The sequence below is a fragment of the Oculina patagonica genome, chromosome 8 (genome assembly GCF_052425735.1).
Source record: "Oculina patagonica isolate OP01 chromosome 8, crgOcupat, whole genome shotgun sequence".
In the NCBI taxonomy this organism is placed as follows: domain Eukaryota; kingdom Metazoa; phylum Cnidaria; class Anthozoa; order Scleractinia; family Oculinidae; genus Oculina; species Oculina patagonica.
The window spans coordinates 33,822,422-33,838,916 of record NC_135765.1 but is presented as its reverse complement, the minus strand read 5'-3'; the positions used below and the strand labels follow the sequence as shown (position 1 = coordinate 33,838,916).

Sequence of the window (16,495 nt, the reverse complement as noted above, 5' to 3'; positions counted from 1 at the left end):
CTATTTTATTTACCAGCCAAACTGTGCAGCCTAACACTGAAATGTTAAACGAGGTGCCTCAAATGTACTTTTTTTCTGGCAAAGTACAACTGGGGCTTTATACATGTGTGCCTCGGACAAATTGCACTTAATGTCATTCCACTCCCCTTCTTTCCATGCGTGGACACACTTCTCATGAAGACGACTTGGTTGTCCATCCCCCCATGCATCATACCGTCCATCTAGTGGAGTGTCATCGATCCAGTAGAACTTGGTGTCAGCCTTTCTGTGAAGTCCAATCCACGCTCCCAAATCTTGGACTGTTTGCTGTTTCATTACCAGGTCACGTATGAAGTTATTCTCATCTTCTGATCTGACTATAGCGAGGTCTCCTCCCAGATTCTTGCAAGTCGTTCGAGCGTCGCTCCAGCTAAGGGTCGGAGTGTCATTGACGTGGTAACATGAATTCCCATGTAGCACCCATGCTTGGGAGCAGTCTAATCGGTCGGAAATTAAGATATAAAAGAGAAAAAAGATCATAGTTAGAGAGAACCAGGGGTGTACTCCGAACATTTCCTTTTTTGACTTTTTCTGAAAATTAACAAAGTTTGTCGAAGATTTCCAAGGAAGATCTGAAGATGTTTCAACTTTTGGTTAAAAAAACATTACAAACTCGTCAGCCAACATGTCATCGATAAGACTATCACATGTAACATCGATAACATGTAGCTACATGTCATCATAAGATCCGTAGTTATGCATGTATTCAAAATTAACTGAAGGCTTTTTAACTGAAGACTTGTTGACGACAAGTATGATTCACGACTTGTTTACATGTAATATGCTCTTCGATACAAGAAAACACGTTTCACGAAGATCCTGAGTTAGTTGGTGATGCAATTTAACAGACAAAAACCAAGCTTGTCTTTTTAACCAGAAAGAGATTTTTTTTATTTTTTGGTTTTCCACATACCCCGAGACCCCGCGTTTCCCATAGACCCCAGCACTTTGCGTTTTCCACAGACCCCGGTACCTCGTACCCCGGCATCCCGACTTTGTGTTTTCCACTATTCCTTAAAATATTATTTAGATAACTCTGTTGGAGTGAAATTACATGAAAGTGCGGAGAAATCCTACCTTTAAAGAGAATTTAGCATACTTAAAAAAATTCTCTTAATAAAAGCAACCTTTTCGATATTTTTGCAGCTACTTTTGAGCAATTTTTCAATTTTTTTTTTTTAATCAACTCTTTGGGGGAAATTTAAACCAACTCGTGGAAAGCCCTGGGCTCGTGACAACAGAAAACTGCAGGTCTCCCTAAAACACTGTTGTCCAGTAATAAATGCGAATAAGCAATTACGATTTTAATAACAAAAACACTTTCAAAGGGGGAATGTTATTTGACAACGGACCGTTATTGGAAAGAAGGCACCAAATTGATTACCAAAAGGCAACTACGTTTGAATTTGTTTTAGTTCGCTTCAGAGATAGCAGGTAGACTAATAGAACTGCGAACCAAAGAATGTTTTATTATAGCGGGGACTATGCTCTGGTTGTCAACTGTGAAATAAACCGGACGGAAGAAGTGAGCAACGCGCTTATATATTTTAATTTAACTTTTAAATTAAATCTCGCTGCTAGCAGTTAACTATTGAAAATATTCATAGCTTAACTCCACATGTAAGCATTCTGAGCGCTAATATTGGAATTGGTAGGGGACAAGTTGGTGCGCTCATTGCAAAACAATTTCAAAGGGAGGTATTTATTTAAATTGTATTTGATTTTAAATTAAATTATTTTTTTGAGCAGAATTTTAACTATTAGTATGTTTAAGAAGGCCACAAATGTATTACTTGAAAAACTATTACGTGTCACCCTCGATAAATAAAGTTTGATTGATTGATTGATTGTTTGACAACGGGTTCTATTTAACAATTAGACTACGAGCCCGAGTTTTCTATGAGGAAATAGTCAACGAGGCGCAGCTGAGTTGACTATCGCTCATAAAAAACGAGGGCGAGTAGTCTAATGGTTTTAGTAGAAACTCTAAAGGATTGCAGTCCAAAACCCACAAATTGTGGACTTTGAAGACAAAAATCAAGAAAAGTTACCGCGACTGTTTTCTATCGGCGAATAGAAAACAGTGGGACAACCAATCAGATTCGCGGATTTCCAATAGAACACAGCTGAGTTTCTACTAAATATGATTAGGTAAGGAGTAGGTCACTAAAAGTACTTATTACTGTAAGGTTAAAGCGTTTGTTTTGTCTTGCATCTCAGAAAGGAAACTACAAGGAAGGAAGGAAACAGCAAAGTGAATATTTACTAAATGTTTGTTACGCCTTTAAGTCAAGTAAAACTCTCTATTACCGTTTTTAACTTCACATGTTTCTCCAGTCCAAGGTGGTTGGCACGAACATGAAAAGGTTTGTTTTTCCTTGTCAAGCAAACAAGAACCACCATTGAGGCAGCCAGAAATCACACATCCCTAAAAAAATAACAAGAGCTGCATATCATAAATTAAACTTTTTTGTTTAATTCCATGCACTCAGTTTACAAACTGAGACGCATAAATGTAGTATCGTCTGGTTTTATGATGAATGGAAACATATAACTCTGATTATACATCCACGATAGTGAGTTAAATTGTTCCAGGCAGCCTTTGATGCTATAACGTTTAGTGGGAAGTGAATGAAAAAAAAAATATAAACAGATCATCGCAAAGTGGGCTTTAGAAAGAAAAAAAAGGATAATGCACATCGCAAAATTCTTGATTCGCGCCATTTAATAACGCGTCAATTAAATTTCGCAAGTGGTGCAACATCGCAAAAATCAAGCAAAATAGAACACATCTGTTTACCTTTAGGAACATCGAGAAAGTAACTCCTTGCTGATCATGAAAATGGGTGTTTTCGTTGATGAGGAAGATGTCGTGCTTGTTCAGTTCACAAGTTCCTTTTCCGTCCTTCTTGAATGACATCTTGTAGTTTGTGGAAGTACACCACTCGTTTCTCATACATTGTTGGCCGCACGATAACAAACTGGGAGAATCAAACCGTTTGACAACGTATCCCTTAAGCTGCATATTTTCCAGTGTTCTGAAGTATGAAGAACGAGAAAATGTGGGTGTTTCTTCAGCGGCGAAAACGAAAGTAGTTTGAAACAGAAAAAATATTAATAACACCTTTTTACACCTCATTGCTAAGCAAAGTCAGTACTGCCTGAGAGATTATATAGAACACTCGGGTTTGTTTTAATGACATTGTATTTGAATTGATATTACACAGCGCGTTTCCATAGCAATGTCACTTTATTTGACATTACCGTTTTTCCTCACGATATTTAGTATCAAGACCAATTTAATGGCTCCAATAGAAATCTCTGTACTATTAAATAGCACAAAACTGCAGAAAAATCTCATTACTTGACGACAGCAGATTTGCCTTTCGCTATCCGATGTAACGCCTGTAGCGTGACATGATATCAATCAATTAATTAATCTATTTATTGTTAATTGTCGATACGATTAGTTTTAAGTGGAGCATCTATAAGTAAGCTAAATTGGTAATCAATCGAACCGAGAAATTTTTGGCGACGCCGCCAAACCCGTAGGTACGCACAGGGAGTACTCACATGAGCTATGCAGATAAATAAAAATCATTCTTACTTGTTATCGTCGCGTTTTTTGGGGTTTTATCGGCAATTTTGAATTTGTAATACTACTAATTGTTAAAAGTGTGGGGTCTAGGACGGGCGAAACATTCGTAAACTGATTAAATTATAACATATTATAGGGACGACATCCGATCAAGCTACGAGTGTTATATAGTGACAAGGAGTAAAACTCTCCACCTTTGTTTGAAGCCGCAAGTAAAAATTGATTGAAATGTATATTGAATGGCAGACTCTTGCCTCCTATGCACATGTTCTGCGTAGGAAGTTAAGGGACCTGGTGTTAGTGACGGTATATTTAAGAGCGTTAAATTAACATGTTCCATTTTTCCAGATTGGCTAAACACTATTTAACCGAAATACGGTGCTATTTTTGTGTCAAAATATCGACAAACTGGGAACAGAAAACATTTTATCTTCATGCCGGAGGTCATAGCTTGTTCCGACCCAAGATTATTCCATGAGCGCGCAGCTCAATTGTGAATTAAAACAAAAAACTGAAACTCGACTGAGGTCAATTGGTTTTCGTGTGCAACAATCACATGTGGAATATAATTACGCAGTAACTATTCACAAGAGAAAAGCCCAAAAAATAAAATAAAGATAAAATACGGTATACTTGGCGGCAGCTGAAACAGTTAAGATTATGTCCTCTGGCTGGCTCCAACTCCTCCAACACCGGAAGTCCGTGATTCACGGACTCTGACAAATCTGATTAGCAGAAAATACAGATCGTGTACTCAGTGCATGCTCACAAATCGGGACCGGCCAGAGGTCTTGATCCATCCCTGGAGTTGACCGGAAGGATAGTGGACTCTGGGGACGAGAATGGTCTTATAGACAGATTATTGCCTTAGAATTTGGTTTGAGTCAAGAACTACGTTACTTATTAGCTTCGTGAAAACAATGGCATACTCATTAACGATAGAAGCTACCTTGTTGTCACTTATATTTGCGGGACCTAATTTTCGCGATTTTTCAAAAATCTCGAAATCTCGAAAGACCCGCGAAAAAAGGTTCTCGCGAAAAATAACGACGCGAACTTTGATACCTTATTATATAACTCGTTATGACTAATCAACGTTGCCGTCATAATTATCTTGGTACACAGGAACATGCCAAACTGTTTAAGTTTCGTTTTGTTATATGGTTTTGTTAAGTGTCATTGGAAACAATTGCTGTGGAAAATTAGAATCAGTTGAGCAATTTTGAGACTTACTGTTTGTTAATGCAGGCCAGAAATTTAGTTTCTTTGATCGTACTTTTTTGGCCAAATCGCGAAATTTAGGTCCTGCGAAATATGGCCGTTCCATTTTCGCGAAATAAGTAATAAGAAATATAAGGTAATCGTTTTGTCAAGCTGCGTGAATATTATATTATGCTAAGCGTTTTTTTATACCAGCCATTAATTTACTCCACAGTTCATGAACAAAACGATAAAAGGGCTGCCTCAAATGTACTTTTTCTGGCAAAGTATAACTGGAGCTTTCCACCGTTTTGCCTCAGACAAATCGCAGACATTATCATTCCACTTTCCTATCCCAAATCCATCCGAGTGCCATGTGTGGACACATTTCTCATTGAGCTGGTTCGGTTCTCCACTTGCCCATGCATCATACCGTCCCTCTAGTGGAGTGTCATCGATCCAATAGAACTTAGTGTCAGCCTTTCTGTGAAGTCCAATCCACGCTCCCCAATTTTGGACTGTTTGCTGTTTCATTACCAAGTCACGTATAAAGTTATTCTCATCTTCTGATCTGATTATGGCGAGGTCTCCTCCCAGACTCTGACAAGTCGTTCGCGCGTCGCTCCAGCTAAGGGTTGGAGTGTCATTGACGTGGTAACATGAATTTCCATGATGAAGGCAAAAGAACTTTATAACTTTTCCTAATTTTTCCATAAATCTCTTGTGCAAACATTTTCTTTTCTGACAAAGCCCGTTTTTAAACTATGAAGTTTTTCAAGGGAGAAGTTTTCGCTGCAATTGTTTTTGTGCACGATGGAAATTTCAACAAGGACCGATTTGATGACAAAAACAAACATATTACTGCTAACGTGATGGGTCATCTCAGGTTCAATTCCCGTCGGGACGCTGATTTTTCCTCTGCTGTACGCTCGTGACTAACTTTTCATATATATATTCAGTCAAGTAAGTTATATCCCTTTGAGCATTTTTCTCCCTTTCGAGCAACTTTTTGCATTCTGAACAAATTGTTGTTCGAATACCATACGAACATTTCCGAACACCTTTCGGAATTTACCGAAGATTAATGAAGTTTGCCAAAGTTTTTCGAGAAAGATCTAAAGATGTTATAACTTTCGGTTCATTTTAGCATTAAAAAAAAATTCAAACTCGTCGGCAATCATGACATCATCGAATCACAATTTTTCTCATTTAAAGAAATCTTTGTAATTCCACTTTTTTGCTTAAGATGTTATTTAGATAATTCTGTTGGAGTGAAATTACATGAAAATGCTTAGAAATCTTACCGTTAAAGGGAATTTAGCATACATTTTGAGAAATTATCTTAATAAAAAGCAACGTTTTGGAATTTTTTGCAGCAACTTTCGAGCAACATAAAAAAGTAGGCAATTTTTTGGGAAATTTTGAGCAACTCGTGGACAGCCCGAAACTCGTGACAACTCTCCCTAAAACAAGTAGTTGTCTAGTAATAAATTTTAATCGCTATCGGCTATGTAAACTGAGCATAGCACTAATATATTTTAATTTTTACTTTTAATACATCCTTGTTGAGTAAAAACATTGGCAACAATTTACTTAGTGAAAACAAATTTTCTCAATAAACCCAGCATTCTGAGCGCTGATATTGGAATTTCTGAGGCACACATTGTAAATGGCGTTTATTTCAATTGGGGTTTTCATAACAAAAACACTTTTAAAGGGGGGACGTTTATTTGACAACGGACCGTTATTGGAAAAGAGGGACCAAATTGATTACAGAAAGGCAACCGTGTTTGATTTGTTTTAGTTCGCTTCTGAGCCACCAGGCAGACTAATAGATCTGCAAACGAAAGAATGTTTTATTATAGTGGGGACTATGCTCTGGTTATCAGCAGTAAACCGCTTGGAATAAGTGAGCAGCTTGTATATTTTAATTGAACTTTTAAATTAAATCTCGGCTGGGTAGTAACGCCGCCAGCAATTAACTATTGAAAATATTCATAACTTAACTCCACATGTAAGCATTCTGAGCGCTAATATTGGAATTGGTAGGGGACAAGTTGGTGCGCTTATTGCAAAACAATTTCAAAGGGAGGAATTTAAATTTAATTTGATTTTAAATTAAATAATTGTTTTTAGCAGATTTTTAACTATTAGTATGTTTAAGAAGGCCACAAATGTATTACTTGAAAAACTATTACGTGTCACCCTCGATAAATAAAGTTTGATTGATTGATTGATTGTTTGACAACGGGTTCTATTTTAAACAATTAGACTACGAGCCCGAGTTTTCTATGAGCAAATATTCAACGAGGCACAGCCGAGTTGACTATCGCTCATAGAAAACGAGAGCAAGTAGTCTAATTGTTTTAGTAGAAACTCTAAAGGATTGCAGTCCAAAACCCACAAATTGTGGACTTTGAAGACAAAAATCAAGAAAAGTTACCGCTTAAAAGCTAGTCGCGCGCGCGACTGTTTTCTATCGGCGATTATAGTTCACCACTAAATTTTCTCCGATTCCTATTGGTTTAAATTGAACATGTGACGCGATAGTGCCCGTCCGCCGGAGGGCACTATCAGCCCATAGTGCCCTCCCGTGAAAAATGCCCGGATCGATAGTGCCCGCCCGTGACTGCTTTTGTAAACAAGCTGCCTGCAGACAAAAAAACCCAACCAAATTCATTGCATTTAGTGGGTTTCTTGTCTGGTTTTGTTTTTGTTGTTAAATTGCGGCTTTCAATTGAGTTTTTTATCCTGAAAAGTAAAAATAATTCACGATGCTCGTTTTTGTATGTGCGCGCGGAAGAAAATTTAGTGGTGAACAATAAAAACAATAGAGTGTTTCTGTCTCGGAACTATCGGTCTGATAGTTGCCCCTTGGAAATTTGATGTTCTTAAAACTAGCATATTTGCCCTCGAAGCTTCGCTTCTCGGGCTAATATTTGTTTTAAGAACATCAAATTTCCGCGGGGCAACCAGCAGCCGATAGTTCCTCGACAGAAACACTCTATTGTTAAAATAGAAAACAGTGGGACAACCAATCAGATTCGCGGATTTCCAATAGAACACAGCTGAGTTTCTACTAAATATGATTAGGTAAGGAGTAGGTCACTAAAAGTACTTATTACTGTAAGGTTAATGCGTTTGTTTTGTCTTGCATTTTAGAAAGGAAACTACAAGAAAGGAAGGAAACAGCAAAGTGAATATTTAGTAAATGTTTGTTACGCCTTTAAGTCAAGTAAAACTCTCTATTACCGTTTTTAACTTTACATGTTTCTCCGGTCCAAGGTGGTTGGCACGAACATGAAAAGGTTTGTTTTTTCTTGTCAAGCAAGCAAGAACCACCATTGAGGCAGCCAGAAATCACACATCCCTAAAAAAATAACAAGAGCTGCATATCATAAATTAAACTTTTTTGTTTAATTCCATGCACTCAGTTTACAAACTGAGACGCATAAATGTAGTAACGTCTGGTTTTATGATGAATGGAAAACATATAACTCTGATTATACATCCACGATAGTGAGTTAAATTGTCCCAGGCAGCCTTTGATGCTATAACGTTTAGTGGGAAGTGAATGAAAAAAAAATAAATAAACAGATCATCGCAAAGTGGGCTTTAGAAAGAAACAAAGGTAACTATACGGATAATGCACATCGCAAAATTCTTGATTCGCGCCATTTAATAACGCGTCAATTAAATCTCGCAAGTGGTGCAACATCGCAAAAATCAGGCAAAATAGAACACATCTGTTTACCTTTAGGAACATCGAGAAAGTAACTCCTTGCTGATCATGAAAATTGGTGTTTTCGTTGATGAGGGAGATGTCGTGCTTGTTCAGTTCACAAGTTCCTTTTCCGTCCTTCTTGGATGACATCTTGTAGTTTGTGGAAGTACACCACTCGTTTCTCATACATTGTTGGCCGCACGATAACAAACTGGGAGAATCAAACCGTTTGACAACGTATCCCTTAAGCTGCTTATTTTCCAGTGTTCTGTAGTATGAAGAACGAGAAAATGTGGGTGTTTCTTCAGCGGCGAAAACGGCGGCAGTTAGAAACAGGAAAAATATTAATAACAGCTTTTTACACCTCATTGCTAAGCAAAGTCAGGACTGCCTGAGAGATTAAATAGAACACTCGGGTTTGTTTTTAATGACATTGTTTTTGAATTGATATTACAGAGCGCGTTTCCATAGCAACGTCACTTTATTTGACATTACCGTTTTTCCTCACGATATTTAGTATCAAGACCAATTTAATAGCTCCAATAGCAATCTCTGTACTATTAAATAGCATAAAACTGCAGAAAAATCTCATTACTTGACGACAGCAGATTTGCCTTTCGCTATCCGATGTAACGCCTGTAGCGTGACATGATATCAATCAATTAATTAATCTATTTATTGTTAATTGTCGATACGATTAGTTTTAAGTGGAGCATCAATAAGTAAGCTAAATTGGTAATCAATCGAACCGAGAAATTTTTGGCGACGCCGCCAAACCCGTAGGTACGCACAGGGAGTACTCACATGAGCTATGCAGATAAATAAAAATCATTCTTACTTGTTATCGTCGCGTTTTTTGGGGTTTTATCGGCAATTTTGAATTTGTAATACTACTAATTTTTAAAAGTGTGGGGTCTAGAACGGTCGAAACATTCGTAAACTGATTAAATTATAACATATTATAGGGACGACATCCGATCAAGCTACGAGTGTTATATAGTGACAAGGAGTAAAACTCTCCACCTTTGTTTGAAGCCGCAAGTAAAAATTGATTGAAATGTATATTGAATGGCAGACTCTTGCCTCCTATGCACATGTTCTGCGTAGGAAGTTAAGGGACCTGGTGTTAGTGACGGTATATTTAAGAGCGTTAAATTAACATGTTCCATTTTTCCAGATTGGCTAAACACTATTTAACCGAAATACGGTGCTATTTTTGTGTCAAAATATCGACAAAATGGAAACAGAAAACATTTTGTCTTTATGCTGGAGGTCAAAACTTGTTCCGACTCATGATTATTCCATGAGCGCGCAGCTCAATTGTGAATTAAAACAAGAAACTGAAACTCGACTGAGGTCACTTGATTTTCGTGTGCAACAATCATGTGTGGAATATAATTGCGCAGTAACTACTCACAAGAGAAAAGCCCCAAAAATAAAATATAGATAAAATACGGTATACGTAGCTGCAACTAAACAGACTGAAACAGAAAAGATTATGTAGGTATGGACAGCAAAGTCCACGCAACCAGTTAGCTATTCTAACAGGGATTGCCAGCTCACGTATAAAATTATACTACAATATGTATAGCGTGTACTTGAGGCAGGCCGGTAAGTCACGGATCGGAATTCTTTAGAGCAGTAGAATAACTATTTGTTATCTATTTACATTAATGGAACACTGTTAAACCGAATTTCGTTCCTATGTTTGTGTTATATGAAAGTTAATATGTCGACAAAGTGGCAACTGGGAACAGAAAACATTTTATCTTCATGCCGGAGGTCATAGCTTGTTCCGACCCAAGATTATTCCATGAGCGCGCAGCTCAATTGTGAATTAAAACAAAAAACTGAAACTCGACTGAGGTCAATTGGTTTTCGTGTGCAACAATCATGTGTGGAATATAATTACGCAGTAACTATTCACAAGAGAAAAGCCCAAAAAATAAAATAAAGATAAAATACGGTATACTTGGCTGCAACTGAAACAGCTAAGATTATGTCCTCTGGCCGGCTCCAACTCCTCCAACACCGGAAGTCCGCGACTCACGGACTCTGACAAGTCTGATTAGCAGAAAATACAGATCGTGTACTCAGTGCATGCTCACAAATCGGGACCGGCCAGAGGTCTTGATCCATCCCTAGAGTTGACCAGAAGGATAGTGGACTCTGGGGACGAGAATGGTCTTATAGACAGATTATTGCCTTAGAATTTGGTTTGAGTCAAGAACTACGTTACTTATCAACTTCGTGAAAACAATGGCATACTCATTAACGATAGAAGCTACCTTGTTGTCACTTATATTTGCGGGACCTAATTTTCGCGATTTTTCAAAAATCTCGAAATCTCGAAAGACCCGCGAAAAAAGGTTCTCGCGAAAAATAACGACGCGAACTTTGATACCTTTCTATATAACTCGTTATGACTAATCAACGTTGCCGTCATAATTATCTTGGTACACAGGAACATGCCAAACTGTTTAAGTTTCGTTTTGTTATATGGTTTTGTTAAGTGTCATTGGAAACAATTGCTGTGGAAAATTAGAATCAGTTGAGCAATTTTGAGACTTACTGTTTGTTAATGCAGGCCAGAAATTTAGTTTCTTTGATCGTACTTTTTTGGCCAAATCGCGAAATTTAGGTCCTGCGAAATATGGCCGTTCCATTTTCGCGAAATAAGTAATAAGAAATATAAGGTAATCGTTTTGTCAAGCTGCGTGAATATTATATTATGCTAAGCCTTTTTTTTATACCAGCCATTAATTTACTCCACAGTTCATGAACAAAACGATAAAAGGGCTGCCTCAAATGTACTTTTTCTGGCAAAGTATAACTGGAGCTTTCCACCGTTTTGCCTCAGACAAATCGCAGACATTATCATTCCACTTTCCTATCCCAAATCCATCCGAGTGCCATGTGTGGACACATTTCTCATTGAGCTGGTTCGGTTCTCCACTTGCCCATGCATCATACCGTCCCTCTAGTGGAGTGTCATCGATCCAATAGAACTTAGTGTCAGCCTTTCTGTAAAGTCCAATCCACGCTCCCCAATTTTGGACTGTTTGCTGTTTCATTACCGAGTCACGTATAAAGTTATTCTCATCTTCTGATCTGATTATGGCGAGGTCTCCTCCCAGATTCTGGCAAGTCGTTCGAGCGTCGCTCCAGCTAAGCATTGGAGTGTCATTGACGTGGTAACATGAATTTCCATGATGAACCCAATATTGCGGACAATCTAATCGATGGGGAATGCATAAAGAGAAAAGAGATTACAGTTAGAGAACCAAGAAACGACAAAAATGACACCCTGTTTAAGGGTAAAAACGATAAGTAAGAATTCTGTGAACATGTGGTTTTATATTTCTTCTCTATAGCATGGAAAGTTAACTGGGGAATTCAGTTTTATCAGACCATATCTCTTTCGTTTGTCTGGACATTTGGGTACTGTAAATTTAGCTATTCAATTTAAAGAAACCATTATTTGTCAGTGGATCAAAGCGGGATCAATATGCGAAAAGAGGCAAAAAAGACTGAGAACCTTAACATGCGTACCCTATCCTGCGGCACGTACCTGTATACTCCAGGGCTTTGTATTGGAGTATCCCAAGGGGGGAGGGGCAGGCAAAAGAACTTTATAACTTTTCCTAATTTTTCCATAAATCTCTTGTGCAAACATTTTCTTTTCTGACAAAGCCCGTTTTTAAACTATGAATTTTTTCAAGGGAGAAGTTTTCGCTGCAATTGTTTTTGTGCACGATGGAAATTTCAACAAGGACCGATTTGATGACAAAAACAAACATATGGCATCAGTTTTACTGCTAACGTGATGGGTCATCTCAGGTTTAATTCCCGTCGGGACGCTGATTTTTTCCTCTGCTGTACGCTCGTGACTAACTTTTCATATATATATTCAGTCAAGTAAGTTATATCCCTTCGAGCATTTTTCTCCCTTTCGAGCAACTTTTTGCATTCTGAACAAATTGTTGTTCGAATACCATACGAACATTTCCGAACACCTTTCGGAATTTTCCGAAGATTAATGAAGTTTGCCAAAGTTTTTCGAGAAAGATCTAAAGATGTTATAACTTTCGGTTCATTTTAGCATTAAAAAAAAATTCAAACTCGTCGGCAATCATGACATCATCGAATCACAATTTTTCTCATTTAAAGAAATCTTTGTAATTCCACTTTTTTGCTTAAGATGTTATTTAGATAATTCTGTTGGAGTGAAATTACATGAAAATGCTTAGAAATCTTACCGTTAAAGGGAATTTAGCATACATTTTGAGAAATTATCTTAATAAAAAGCAACGTTTTGGATTTTTTTGCAGCAACTTTCGAGCAACATAAAAAAGTAGGCAATTTTTTGGGAAATTTTGAGCAACTCGTGGACAGCCCGAAACTCGTGACAACTCTCCCTAAAACAAGTAGTTGTCTAGTAATAAATTTTAATCGCTATCGGCTATGTAAACTGAGCATAGCACTAATATATTTTAATTTTAACTTTTAATACATCCTTGTTGAGTAAAAACATTGGCAACAATTTACTTAGTGAAAACAAATTTTCTCAATAAACCCAGCATTCTGAGCGCTGATATTGGAATTTCTGAGGCACACATTGTAAATGGCGTTTATTTCAATTGGGGTTTTCATAACAAAAACACTTTTAAAGGGGGGACGTTTATTTGACAACGGACCGTTATTGGAAAAGAGGGACCAAATTGATTACAGAAAGGCAACCGTGTTTGATTTGTTTTAGTTCGCTTCTGAGCCACCAGGCAGACTAATAGATCTGCAAACGAAAGAATGTTTTATTATAGTGGGGACTATGCTCTGGTTATCAGCAGTAAACCGCTTGGAATAAGTGAGCAGCTTGTATATTTTAATTGAACTTTTAAATTAAATCTCGGCTGGGTAGTAACGCTGCCAGCAATTAACTATTGAAAATATTCATAACTTAACTCCACATGTAAGCATTCTGAGCGCTAATATTGGAATTGGTAGGGGACAAGTTGGTGCGCTTATTGCAAAACAATTTCAAAGGGAGGAATTTAAATTTAATTTGATTTTAAATTAAATAATTGTTTTCAGCAGATTTTTAACTATTAGTATGTTTAAGAAGGCCACAAATGTATTAGTTGAAAAACTATTACGTGTCACCCTCGATAAATAAAGTTTGATTGATTGATTGATTGTTTGACAACGGGTTCTATTTTAAACAATTAGACTACGAGCCCGAGTTTTCTATGAGCAAATAGTCAACGAGGCACAGCCGAGTTGACTATCGCTCATAGAAAACGAGGGCGAGTAGTCTAATTGTTTTAGTAGAAACTCTAAAGGATTGCAGTCCAAAACCCACAAATTGTGGACTTTGAAGACAAAAATCAAGAAAAGTTACCGCTTAAAAGCTAGTCGCGCGCGCGACTGTTTTCTATCGGCGAATAGAAAACAGTGGGACAACCAATCAGATTCGCGGATTTCCAATAGAACACAGCTGAGTTTCTACTAAATATGATTAGATAAGGAGTAGGTCACTCAAAGTACTTATTACTGTAAGGTTAATGCGTTTGTTTTGTCTTGCATTTTAGAAAGGAAACTACAAGAAGGAAGGAAACAGCAAAGTGAATATTTAGTAAATGTTGGTTACGCCTTTAAGTCAAGTAAAACTCTCTATTACCGTTTTTAACTTTACATGTTTCCCCAGTCCAAGGTGGTTGGCACGAACATGAAAAGGTTTGTTTTTCCTTGTTAAGCAAGCAAGAACCACCATTGAGGCAGCCAGAAATCACACATCCCTAAAAAAATAACAAGAGCTGCATATCATAAATTAAACTTTTTTGTTTAATTTCATGCCGGCTCAGTTTACAAACTGAGACGCATAAATGTAGTAACGTCTGGTTTTATGATGAATGGAAAACATATAACTCTGATTATACATCCACGATAGTGAGTTAAATTGTTCCAGGCAGCCTTTGATGCTATAACGTTTAGTGGGAATTGAATGAAAAAAATATATAAACAGATCATCGCAAAGTGGGTTTTAGAAAGAAAAAAAGGATAATGCACATCGCAAAATTCTTGATTCGCGCCATTTAATAACGCGTCAATTAAATTTCGCAAGTGGTGCAACATCGCAAAAATCAGGCAAATTAGAACACATCTGTTTACCTTTAGGAACATCGAGAAAGTAACTCCTTGCTGATCATGAAAATTGGTGTTTTCGTTGATGAGGAAGATGTCGTGCTTGTTCAGTTCACAAGTTCCTTTTCCGTCCTTCTTGAATGACATCTTGTAGTTTGTGGAAGTACACCACTCGTTTCTCACACATTGTTGGCCGCACGATAACAAACTGGGAGAATCAAACCGTTTGACAACGTATCCCTTAAGCTGCTTATTTTCCAGTGTTCTGAAGTATGAAGAACGAGAAAATGTGGGTGTTTCTTCAGCGGCGAAAACGAAAGTAGTTTGAAACAGAAAAAATATTAATAACACCTTTTTACACCTCATTGCTAAGCAAAGTCAGTACTGCCTGAGAGATTAAATAGAACACTCGGGTTTGTTTTTAATGACATTGTTTTTGAATTGATATTACAGAGCGCGTTTCCATAGCAACGTCACTTTATTTGACATTACCGTTTTTCCTCACGATATTTAGTATCAAGACCAATTTAATAGCTCCAATAGCAATCTCTGTACTATTAAATAGCACAAAACTGCAGAAAAATCTCTTTACTTGACGACAGCAGATGTGCCTTTCGCTATCCGATGTAACGCCTGTAGCGTGACATGATATCAATCAATTAATTAATCTATTTATTGTTAATTGTCGATACGATTAGTTTTAAGTGGAGCATCCATAAGTAAGCTAAATTGGTAATCCATCAAACCGAGAAATTTTTGGGGCCGCCGCCAAACCCGTACGTACGCACAGGGAGCTCTCACATGAGCTATGCAGATAAATAAAAATCATTCTTACTTGTTATCGTCGCGTTTTTTACGTTTTATCGGCCATTTTGAATTTGTAATACTCGGCCTAGCAGGTTGGAGGTCTGGAATCGAGAAAAGTGTGGGGTCTGAGACGGTCGATACATTCGTAAATATTAAATTCTCGGGACGACATCCGATCAAGCTACGAGTGCTATATAGTGACAAGGGATAAAACTCTCCACCTTTGTTTGAAGCCGCAAGTAAAAATTGATTGAAATGTATATTGAGTGACAAACTCTTGCCTCCTATGCGCATGTTCTGCGTAGGAAGTTAAGGGACCTGGTGTTAGTGACGGAGTATTTAAGAGCGTTAAATTAACATGTTCCATTTTTCTAATGTAATGTATTGGTCAGCGGCATTGTACGCATGCTCAATAAAGGGCGCACCGGGTATGGCCGCAATGTTGAAATGTAGTGTGTTGTTAGCGTGTGTTTCAATCCGGGCTAATCAGCTGTATAAGAGATGATCCAAAGGTTTCTCGATATTTAACAGGTAAACACTGTTTAACCGAAATGCGGTCTTATTTTTGTGTCAAAATATCGACAAAATGGGAACAGAAAACATTTTGTCTTGTCATAACTTGTTCCGACTCATGACTATTCCATGAACGCGCAGCTCAATTGTGAATTAAAACAAGAAACTGAAACTCGACTGACGTGGAATATAATTGCGCAGTAACTATTCACAAGAGAAAAGCCCAAAAAATTAAATAAAGATAAAATACGGTATACGTAGCTGCAAATGAAACAGTAAAGATTATGTAGGTATGGACAGCAAAGTCTGACCCAACCAGGTTGCTATTCTAATGGGGATTGCCAGCTCACCCATAAATTATACTACAATATGTATAGCGTGTACTTGAGACAGGCCGGTAAGTCACGGAATGCTTTAGAACAGTAGAATAACTATTTTTATCTGTATACATAAATTGAACACTGTTAAAATGA

General features: G+C 37.5%; 3 protein-coding genes across 3 annotated transcripts; all 3 read right to left on the bottom strand.

Moving 5' to 3' along the window:
* Positions 1–30: 30 nt before the first annotated feature.
* LOC144664329 (brevican core protein-like) lies at positions 31–3,178 on the bottom strand. The gene is made up of 2 exons (XM_078525429.1): positions 2,830–3,178; positions 31–476 (listed from the first exon to the last, which is right to left on the bottom strand). The coding sequence occupies exons 1-2, from the start codon at positions 3,176–3,178 to the stop codon at positions 31–33; spliced, it is 795 nt and encodes a 264-aa protein (XP_078381555.1).
* A 1,923-nt stretch (positions 3,179–5,101) lies between these two features.
* On the bottom strand, positions 5,102–8,930 carry LOC144664328 (uncharacterized). The gene is made up of 2 exons (XM_078525428.1): positions 8,580–8,930; positions 5,102–5,524 (listed from the first exon to the last, which is right to left on the bottom strand). The coding sequence occupies exons 1-2, from the start codon at positions 8,928–8,930 to the stop codon at positions 5,102–5,104; spliced, it is 774 nt and encodes a 257-aa protein (XP_078381554.1).
* Positions 8,931–11,365: 2,435 nt separating this feature from the next.
* On the bottom strand, positions 11,366–14,849 carry LOC144664327 (C-type lectin domain family 6 member A-like). Its single transcript, XM_078525427.1, has 3 exons — positions 14,730–14,849; positions 14,239–14,356; positions 11,366–11,796 (listed from the first exon to the last, which is right to left on the bottom strand). Exons 1-3 carry the CDS (start codon positions 14,847–14,849, stop codon positions 11,366–11,368), a joined length of 669 nt encoding a protein of 222 aa, XP_078381553.1.
* Positions 14,850–16,495: the final 1,646 nt, after the last annotated feature.